The sequence below is a fragment of the Symsagittifera roscoffensis genome, chromosome 6 (assembly GCF_963678635.1).
Source record: "Symsagittifera roscoffensis chromosome 6, txSymRosc1.1, whole genome shotgun sequence".
Taxonomy (NCBI): domain Eukaryota; kingdom Metazoa; phylum Xenacoelomorpha; order Acoela; family Convolutidae; genus Symsagittifera; species Symsagittifera roscoffensis.
The window spans coordinates 13,006,938-13,018,211 of NC_087067.1; the positions used below are offsets into that span (position 1 = coordinate 13,006,938).

The 11,274-nt window shown below is 40.2% G+C and overlaps 1 protein-coding gene across 1 annotated transcript; it reads left to right on the forward strand.

Moving 5' to 3' along the window:
* Positions 1-10,194: 10,194 nt before the first annotated feature.
* On the forward strand, positions 10,195-11,268 carry LOC134848077 (glutathione S-transferase Mu 6-like). The gene has a single exon (XM_063865417.1). It carries the CDS (start codon positions 10,515-10,517, stop codon positions 11,172-11,174), a length of 660 nt encoding a protein of 219 aa, XP_063721487.1. The 5' UTR covers positions 10,195-10,514; the 3' UTR covers positions 11,175-11,268.
* The last annotated feature ends 6 nt before the right edge of the window (positions 11,269-11,274 follow it).

Consider the following 11,274-nt stretch of genomic DNA (forward strand, 5'->3'; position numbering starts at 1 on the left):
GTTGATACCAACTCTACTAGAGGCAGAGGCATAAAACCGTAGTCTTCGTACTGCAAAATCCAGACGATTACACCATCGCTATCATAGATGATCTCTTTGAACTGAAAAAAAAAGATAAAAGGTTAAGAAAACTGAGGGCTCTTTTCTCTTTTCCCCCACCTCACATAAGCATCATTTTTTTGGCGTTAAAAGGGTTTTGAAAGGCTAAATAAGACCACTAAATATGTTTGTAAGAGCCTAATAAGGTCGCATATCAATTTTCAGAACAACCAGGCACTATTAACTATTAAAGAGTAAAATTATTTACTAAAGATATGAAAAGCTGCTTTGCTTGTCAACAATCTATTGCGGGCTCAATGGGGTCCCAGTTTCCCCTAAAAAATCAATCCCTTCGCCACGAAAAGGTATTTATCAGAGTCTATAAAATAAACTGAGCTTATGTGAAAGAGATCACAGCGCGCACATGCAAAAAACTGTTCCTTCAAAAACTTCTAGAAAAAATTAGAAGAAATTGTTTTTCAAAAATGAGGCCTCATGAGCGTATTAAGAGAACTCAAAAAGTGAAATAAATAAAAATAAAATGATAAACGGAGTTTTCAAAAAGATCAGTTGAAGAAGTGTAGAAAAACTCAAAGAAAACGAAAAAAAATAAATTAATTAAAAACTTTTTTTCAACTTTAGAAATTTGAAGACAAAATATATCACCTTAACGCTTTGAACTGCCAAAACCATTTAAGATTAACACGTTTTAACTGGATCTTTGGAAAAAAATCAGAAGAAACTCAGAACACAGCCAGCAAAGAGTCGGAAAAGTGTCACGGAACGCAAGAAAACAAAAATAAACGCAAAAAAAAGACTGATTGTCTTTTGAAAAAACTTCAAATTTGGAAAAAAAACTGCAAATTTCACAAGCAACAACAAAAAGACACAAAAACCAAACACATAGCCAAAAATCAAGTAATTCATGAATCTAGGATTTGAACCAGTTAATTGAGTTTCATTCGCATAATCAGCATTATGAAAAAACAATTATAACTCATTCTATTTGGATATTTTATAACAAACTCAGAAAAAAACAAGGGTTACATTGCAAAAAAAACGAAATGTACTCACTCAACTTGTTTCACGTAGCATGAGCAATGAGCAACCGAGAAAAGAAGTAGTCAATTGAAAAAAAAATTACATATTCAATAAAAAAATTCAAATGGTTAAAACTGGCAATTTCAAAACCAAAACATAGCCTGCAGATGGTTAGAAAAAAGTCAATGACGGCAAGGAAAAAAACGGACTAATTTTTTTGAGAAAGAAAACGTTTGAATTTCCCGAAAATTTGAAACTTATGTCATTTGGGAAAATTTATACAGTTGGGCCACTGGGGAGTTATGTCATTTGGGAAGTCAAATTTTTCAGTTATCTTATTGTGTTAATGTTTTCTCTAGTATAAGTTTGAATAATGTTTAAACTCGAGTTGACTATTGTCCGAAGTCATCCTTGAAGACATGAATTTTTGAGAGAAAATCTGAATTTGCGCTAAAATTTTTCTGCAAGCGTAAATTAGAAAAATCTTATCATTACGAGGCCAAACTGTGCACTAGACAGGCGCACCTTTTGGTGTTAGTGGGTCTCTGGAATCCAAAAACAAGTCTTCAGTAATGTTTAAATTTTGTCAGAACGATCAAAGAAAATGAAAGAACAAAAGAAGAAGAAAGAGAGCGTCGTTGTTGCGGAATCCGCTTACAATTCGCAAAACGCACAGTTTGCCTGATAAATTTTTTGATTTTTATTGACCACTGCAAGCACTTCAAACGCTTCGATGAGACCAAACTTCAACATCAGGTCTTGAATAGGACTGACTCTAAAAAAATGATAAGACGACGAGAAGCAATTAGGAAAAAGTGACCACAGCAAATTAGGCGGCTCAATTATAATAGTTAGGCATGCAAGAACTTTCTATATGTCTTGAATTCTTCTAAAACAGCTTCTGAAATAACGTTGTTTCCCTACGTTTTTCAGCTTTGCTTAAAAATAAGGGACCCCCATTTTTCTTACTTGATTTTTCCAAGTCCTCCAGTATCATATTTGAACCATGCCATTAAAATAAATCAACAACAACGGTGTCTGTACCTGATAAAAGAATCCCATCGGCACTTCTTTGAAGACAACTGTCCTGTTCATTAAGGAGCCATTGATGAACTGACTTCCGAGGAAAGTGTATTGGGCTCTAAGTGGGTTCTCCATTTTGGACAAAATGACTGTAGTCTGGTTCTGAGTGAAAGTAGTGTAGTATATATCCACCAGATTTTTCATTTTGTAGACTCTTTTGGTCCTTTGCTGATAAGCCTTGTAGTTCAAATAAAAAACTAGTTTTGGGGGTCTTATAGTGTTTGATTGTGTTCAGTTATATACCCCTATGTTCTGCGGCGAAGCGCATACTTTTTCGCATCTTCTACTGAATCCTCTTTGCTAATATTTTGAAAATTTTTTGATTTGCAAACTAATTTTTGATTTTTGCACAATAAATTACAACAATCTGCTGCGAGAAATTTTCGTACCAGAATTTACTACTTACGCTGCAACAGCCAACATAAAGCAAAATGCAAACGTATATCGCGTTAAAAATCATCACTGATTTGTAAACTTTTCAATTGCAAGGTAAGAAATGAATTCTGCAAAACTGCTTGTCTCTTGTTTGACCACTTTAGTACACATAAAAGTTTTTTCTATTCAGCTTGTTAAATTGAACAAATGTTATTTCACAACATACATTTTTTCATCCAGCCTTATCAGTTGAACTACGTTTTATTTCACACTAAACTTTTTTCGTTCAGCTTGTAAATTTGAACAGTTTTTGGATCAAAACAACAACACCCAACTGCTGGGGGACAGGGGGGGGGGTTTACTTAGTCTTCTTTTTAAGTTGAACATGAAGTCAACGCAAATTGAAACAATCAAAGCTCGAAGCATTTTTATGCTCTCCAAAGAAAAGAAACTACACGAAAATTGATTTTAAACGCTTTCAAACAAAAACTCTGCGCTTCGCTAAAAAGCGATGGCAACAGTTTTTACCAGGATACGAGTAGTCTGGCTGTTCTGAACACAACATGTTATAATGAAACGTACTTGATAGTCTAGTGATACGGCTTCACAAAAACGTGTTAATGCGTTTTTAGTCGACCATCACATAAAAATAATAATAAATTTCAAGTGTCGAGACCAAACGATTGAACTTTTGGCAGACCGAGAATTTTTTTAATATAGTCAAAAGGTACTCTATGAATGAAACTTTGTATATGCTACAGTCTACATTGGCGGATCTAGGATTTTCTACAGGGGGGGGGGGGGGGTCAGGGGGTCAGATCTTCAAAAAAAAAATTGAAAATTTTGTCGACATTTTTTTTTAGGTCGATCAAAATTATTTTCAGAGCTCTCCAATTTTTGAAAAAACAGGCCAAAAAAGGCGTTTTTAGGAACTTTTTGAACAGTTTTGACCCAAAAATCTTGTTTTTTTTGACGAGCGCTTCCCTCTTGTCATATATAGTATTCCTAGTATCTAACCATATATTACGTGTTGGCGCCATTGGTTTAGCTATGTGTTTGGTGCGGCTATCAATTAATTAATACCTGCCAACCTTAAGTTTAGTCTGCGATGTTTTGAGTCATTGTTGTTAACCATTTAAGAATAAACGAGTCAGTCTTAATTCAGTGAATTAAAGATATTGAATCTGCATTTTTCACATGGCGCAGCAAGCAGGACAAAGCGCGGGATCAGGGAAAAATCCACTGGGGATTACGGCATTTTTGCCGAGTAAATGTACGGAAGCACCAATGTTGTGGGAGCATTGGATTACACGATTTACCTGGGGTGTAATAGCAAAACATTCATTCAATCCGACGGCATTTTATTTTGATGGGACGCTAACCGCGGCGCAAATTACAGATCTGCCAGAGGAGGTGAATGGGAAAAATCGAGTGGAAGCAGAGCAGACACTAATTTCTAACCTCTACTTGTGTTTGGGGGAACGTGGACAGGACGAATTACATAACCGGAAACCCCATTTGGACCTGGCGACTACCCGATATCCACGGGTTTTGGATGAATTTGAGAGTGTCTTCCGGAAGGAAAGAAACGAAACATTCGAGACGTATCAGCTACTATCTCGGAAACAACGTGACGGGGAAACGCTAGAAGAATTTCACTCCGTTTTGAGTGGACTGGCCGCTAGATGCTCATTGGGAGCATTAGAACGACGGGTGTTACGTGACGTATTCATAGTAAATATGTCCAACAAAGAAGCCCAAACGGAGCTATGCCGTTCAACTAAGACACCAGATGAGGTCTACCGGATTGCTTTGTCATATGAACGGGGAGACAAATACGCAAAGTCGTATAAAGTATCCGGTGGGGGACTTACCGCGGCACCAGCGGGCTCACTACAAATTAAAGCGGAGCCTATAAGCGCAATCAGAGGAGGGTACCGCCGACCATTCCAAAGAGGCGGACGTGGATTTGGCAGGGGCGGCACAAGGGGCCGCGGAGGAGCAGCAGATCGCAAGTGCTACAATTGCGACCAGAGTGGTTTTACCCCGGACCACATTCCAAAGCGCCCAGCAAGAAATGTAACCTGCAACTTTTGCAAGAAAACTGGACATTATGAGCGAACTTGTAGAGGACGTCGATCGGCGAATAGGGGTCGCGTAGGCATGATAAATGAGGATGACACCAATGGCGGGATTGCAGAAGATTATCCGGAGGAGAGTGCATCCAATTACGGAAGTTCCGTCGGATGGGTGACTGATTCAAAGGCACCGGCACATGGATGGGATTCGGATAGCTCGACGGAGTATGTAGTTATGTCAATTCGGCGGAAGGAGGAAACAGAATTAAAAGTCGCGGGGGCCAAACTAGCCTTAAGAATCAACGGCAAAGCAACCCAAGCCTGGATTGATAGTGGTTCGCCAATATCCATCTTCACTATTGGGGAACTAAAACGTACCCTGGGGACAGTCAACGTACAATTGAAACCGCTGAATCCACAGGACGACCAATTCCGCGACTACGGAAACAATCCGTTAAAATTTCTGGGGAAGATGCAAGTCACGCTTCATTCCAATGGATGGACTTGTTCGTCGGATATCAACGTCATCGGAGGGTGCCGACCGTCTATTATTGGCAGGGATTTAATGCCCTCACTAGGACTGATGCTGGTACAAGCACCATCGACAGAAGGGGTGAAAAGCATACATTCCAAGTCAGGAACTGTGGCGACGGACAATGACTTGGATGAGTGGCAGACACATTTCTGTAAGCAATTTCAACATCTTTTTCGCAGGGTAGGGCGCATTCGAAATTATAAGGTGCAGGCAGAATTCTTCAAGAATCTAACTCCAATTCAACAAAAGGGTAGGCGAGTACCCATAACATTACAGGAAAAAGTCGATAAGGAGATTGAAAAACTGTTGGAACAAGGTCATATCCAAAAGTTGGAAGAATGTTCAGATAAATATTTTGTTTCACCTATTGTCATCACAGTGAAAAAGGACGGCTCTGTAAAACTTGCACTGGAATCTAGAGAACTGAACAAGCAAGTGCATAAGAATAAATACCAAATGCCCAATATTGAAGAACTAATGGACATTATAGGGCAAACTATCAGAGAACGCAAACAGGGGGATGTTTTTTTTTTACAACGATGGACCTCACGTACGCATACGGTCAACTTCCTTTAAATGAAAATACTAGTAAACATTGCAATTTTTCGTTGGTGGGAGGCCGCTCTACCGGTACATATCGATTCAAAACAGGATTCTACGGATTGACAACCATGCCGGCGGAATTCCAACGGGTCATGGATGCCATTCTGGCTGAATTTCCGTGCGCGCATGCTTTCATTGATGATATATTAGTAATTTCAAAAGGTACCAAGATCGAACATATCGCCTTAGCGGAGAAGATTTTAACGAAATTAGATAAAGAAAATATGGCTTTGAAACTAGAAAATGTCAATTTGCGAAAAATACTTGCGAGTGGTTAGGCCACCGGATTACGAAATCAGGGATTACACCAATGGTGCGGAAAACAGACCCAATTGACAAATTAACCGCCCCGAAAACGCTCTCACAATTGAAATCGTTCATGGGGTCAATCCATAGCCTTCACAAATACTTACCGGCGTTAGCAGAAACTTCGGCGCCTCTACGTCCACTTCTAAGTAAGAAAAACGAATTCCTCTGGACAATTGACTGCCAAACAGCGTTCGAATCGCTTAAGAAACAAGTCGCGAACATTGTCGAACTTAAGCATTTCGATGTACATAAGGACATACGTATCGTGTGCGACGCAAGCCATAACGGTTTGGGGGCGGTACTCGAACAACTAGGCGCCGAGGGTTGGCGACCAATATCATTTGCGTCCCGTTTTCTAAATGCGGCCGAAAAGAAATATTCGACAAATGATCTAGAAATGCTGGCCGTAGTTTGGGGTTCCGAATATTTCAGAAATTATATTTTCGGGCGGAAATTTACTGTGGTGACAGATCATAAGGCTTTGGTATCTTTATTGAATGGGAACAATAAGAAAAACACGACTATGTTCAGTCGGTTAACTCGTTGGATCGATAGAATTATTCCCTTTGATTTTGTCATTCAACACATGCCTGGGGCTAAAATTGGCCTGGCGGATTATCTATCAAGGCATCCGGTGGGGGAAGCAACGAAAGTTAGTCTTTATGATAACACTTTCACAGTTGCAAAATTGCAATCAATCACCAATTCACTCGGATATATTGATACCAATAAAGGGATCATTAAAGCATCAAAGAAATCAATTGTTTCAGCTAAAGATATACAAGTTGGAAACGATAAAGTTAACATTCCACCGGAAGAGGGCGTCAAAACGCGTGACTGTCGGCCAACCAATCAAAAGCCAGTAAAACGAATAGCTGAGTGTAATGACCGGGAAAGCGCAAAAGTAGTAAAGTCAATCACCGAATGTAAACTACGTGAGTCTGATATTAATTTCACAGTAAACAGTAGTCCTCCATTTAACAAATCAAGTTATCGATCTAACAAAATACATATATCTACAATGACATCACTTAATTTGAAGAAACTAAATAAATTACTGTTGAAACATCCAGAAATAACAAGCGGCAGCAGCAGCGAGGTGGAAATAGTGGACGCACGATTGGAGGCGGAGACACATCACACTCGGGACATCCGATGCAACACGGTCATCTCCATTCCTTCGGCATTCGGAGGCGAACTCTTTCCGGCGGCATACCCAGCAGGAGGAAACGTCATTATGTCAGTAATCCCCCGGGACTGTAAGATCATCCGAAAAAGCAGTGCATTGCCGGAGCTATTCAACCTGAAACTAGTTGAAGCGAATTATAAAGGGGACCCCCAGATGCGCGCGATAAAAGAACTGGTGGAGAGTAAGGACCCGGAACTCGAAAAGAAGGTCAGAGCAATGGGTGCCTACCTCGGACAGCACACACATGATTTCCACGTGCGGGAAAATTGTCTGTGGATGGACGAACGACTCGTCATCCCCATACCACTCAGAAAGGCTGTGGTAAATCGTATACATGCGTTTCACCATGGGCGCTCGAATATGTTCGACGCTGCGAGGGATGTCTGGTTTCCCTATCTCCACCGGAGTTTAGTCGCAGCTGCGGATGGGTGCAAGGAATGCACGGATGCAGGTAAAAGCCTTAAACCATTATGCGCTAAAGGTGACGTTGGGAAAGTCTATGAACCACGGGAGCCGAATGAATGCCTACAGCTAGATTTTTGGGGTCCGATTAGATACTTAAATGAATCGAGTAAATATGTCTTGGTAGCGGTTGACCGATTCTCACGTTGGCCCTCTGCAATGATCTGCGGAAATAATAAAAGCGACAAGGTCCTTAAGTTCATTAAACAATACATATCTCAACATGGTGTCCCTAGGAAAATTTTCATGGATCAAGGAACAAGTTTCACATCGAATGCAGTTAAATCATTTTGCAATTCCGAAGGAATAGAAATAATTTATTCGCCCGTAAATGATCATCGAGCAACCGGGTGTGTTGAACGTACCATTGGTAGCCTGAAAAACTTCGTCTTAACTTACGCTAAAGAAAAAGATAGTGGAAACTTAGAATCAATGATAGAACGAGCCTTGAGTGCTCTAAGATTTGCTCCGAATGCTACTCTCAAATTATCGCCGTTTGAAGCTCATCACGGCAGGGAAGCAAATACGGTACTTCGAAATCTTACGAAAAAGCCAGCTCTGCAAAACCTAAATTGGGCCAGAGTGTTGAAACAAAAATCTGCCTATTTAGATTCTACTGACCCCAGAACTCAGAAAAACCTCCAACCCATGGCAACGGATTGGGAAGAACGATCCGACGTGGATTTCGATGTCGATCATATGAATCACCCTAGGCGACTGACACAGAATCAACTGGTTTCGGCGGCGGATGGAACACCAATGGCTGACGGGGACGGGAAACAGGCTTCTGGGAAAAAGTCTAAGCAGCCAAGTAAACGGACCGAGCTGTTGTTCCAACGACTTAAGGATAGCAATAAAAGGTATAGACCCATAAACCAAAAAGTAATTAGCGAATCTAAGCACACTCTAACTCTAGCAAATGGCTCTGTACTTAGGAAAAGTGGGGTTGCCGAGAAAGTCATCAAGACCAACGCGCCAAATATTGCGAGCAAGCAAACACTATCACCCCCAGCCATAAGTGCAAGGAGTCGGGCGGAATTGAAACGAGCAGCAAACGAACAGGCGGCGGGGACAAGCACACAGAGTAAAGCAAGCGCACAGAGTAAGGCTGATAACAGAACGCGAGAATTTTCACCAGCGGAGGAGGCAGATTCGGATTCGGAGTACGAGCCGATAACAATTTCTAAATACGCAGGGAACTCAACAACAGCACCACGGCGAAATGTGGAAGGAAATGAACCAAAGGTGCCTAAAGATGTAGAAGACGGAATTAGAACACCAAACTTATCCGAAGGAAGCGGAGCTGAAAAATCCAAGGGGGTGGACACGGAGGTCCAAACTATGAGCACCGAACAAGGGGGAAGTGCCCCAAATTTGCGTAACGAAGGACAAGGGGAGAAACAACCTAAAAAGAAAGGGGAACGAGTACGACGCTTACGTCTCGTATCATACTCTAGTCAAGAATCAGAAGATGGGACAGGATCAAGGAAAAGTACCAGGAAACGGACGGCGGTATCCAAATTCGGCGGGGTTATGATAGACAGTATATTGAAAGCGAGAACAACCAAAGGAGAGGAAGACAGAGAGCGGGACACTAATTAAGCAGGAAGGCACACTTGAAAGAGGGAGTGAAAAAGGAAACTAAAGAAAACTTGTTAAACTAAAACTTATGCCCAGGGAGAGGGTGGACTACTGCTGGTCCAAAACTCAAACATTTTCCGTTGGATAATTTTTAAAACATTTGTTTGAAAAATGATTGTTGAGGGAATGTCATATATAGTGTTCCTAGTATCTAACCATATATTACGTGTTGGCGCCATTGGTTTAGCTATGTGTTTGGTGCGGCTATCAATTAATTAATACCTGCCAACCTTAAGTTTAGTCTGCGATGTTTTGAGTCATTGTTGTTAACCATTTAAGAATAAACGAGTCAGTCTTAATTCAGTGAAATAAAGATATTGAATCTGCATTTTTCACACTCTTTTGAAAAAAATCGGTATATATTGGCGCCATAGGTGTATTTGGAAAATTGTAGGAAGGTCTTAAAAGAGTACCAAAGAGGGGATTCTTAGGGTAGTCATAGGGGGTCGAATCCCTGAAAAAACCGTCTCTTCCCCTCGCCCCACCCTCTAAATCCGCTACTAAAAGTATAATTTTAAATCAATGTCAGTACTTTTTATTTGAATTGTTGTACGTATACTTTTTTATGATAGTTACTTGATTCTATTTCACCCAAGTCAATAGAAAAAATTGAATTGAGCAATATGTTGAGATACTAATTCGAACATTTTCATGCTTGCAAAAAAATGAAAATCAAAGGTCAAAGAACAACCATCAGAACAACAAAACAACAACAAAAAATAATTATGAAAAATTAAAAAACTCTTGTTCTTTTCTATATTTTTCTTCATTATTTGATTCAAAAATGTGGTTTGGTGTGAACATTTTTTGCAACTTGCACGTCAACCATCATATTCTTTCTTCAATCAGAGTTTGTACGCCTTTTATAAACTTGACATCGTTGATTCAAACGCACTATTTACCATATATTGATTGACCGGTTCCAATTGTATGCTACGCTCACAAACTGATAATTGCATACCAACGTTAGCTGCAGTTAAAACAACCGTTGTTAGCTCCCGCCTACAATTTAAAGAAAGATTAGGCGGGCTAAACAAATTGTCAAATGCCATTTTCTGTTTAAGTTTTCAGAAACGCTTACTATACTTCAGAAATTCTGAAATTCTATTATTCTACACAACTTTGATTTCAACAATCTGAATTGATATTAGGGTTCAAAATGACGCTGAAGTTCGGCTACTGGAACCTTCGAGGTATGGGCGAACCCATTAGACTTCTTATGGAGTACCTCGAAATTCCCTACGAGTGGAAAGAATACACGCCGGCCACAGCAAATGAATGGTTCGAACAAGACAAAATCAATTTAGGCATCGATTTCCCAAACCTGCCTTATGTCATTGATGGAGATTTCAAGACTTCCCAGACTCAGACGATCTTGAAGTATCTCGGCAGGAAGTACGGAATGTTCGGAGGACAAACAAACGAAGAAATCGCGAAGCAAGAAGCTCTGATGGACAATGTTTTTGACTTTCGCACCCGATTTGCGATGATATGCTACGGAATTGGAGATTTCGAGGCGAAGAAAAAGGAATTCTTGGACGCTCTTCCAACTAGACTTCAGTACTACGAAGACTGGTTGGCTTCGCGAAAATGGCTGATCGGCGATAAACTTTTCGTCGGAGACTTTCTCTTCTGGTCAGGTCTGGACGCTATTGCATGCCTGGAACCGAGTTATCTAGACAAATTTCCAAATGTGACAAAGTATAAGAAGGAAATTGAAGTTATACCACAAATTGAGAAGTTCCTGAAAAGTGATAAGTTTGCCAAGTTTCCGGTCAATGGACCTAGCGCTCAATGGGGAGGTGGAGCGAGCGGATGATAATACTAACAATAATACTAATTAACTTCGCTTCTAGCTTGATTTGACTTTACTATGCTTCAAATCGAATACATTTAAATAGTAGCGTAAATATTTGTCT

Coding starts and splice junctions, on each gene's coding strand:
- LOC134848077 (XM_063865417.1), top strand. CDS start 10,515: ATGACGCTGAAGTTCGGCTACTGGAACCTTCGAGGTATGGGCGAACCC.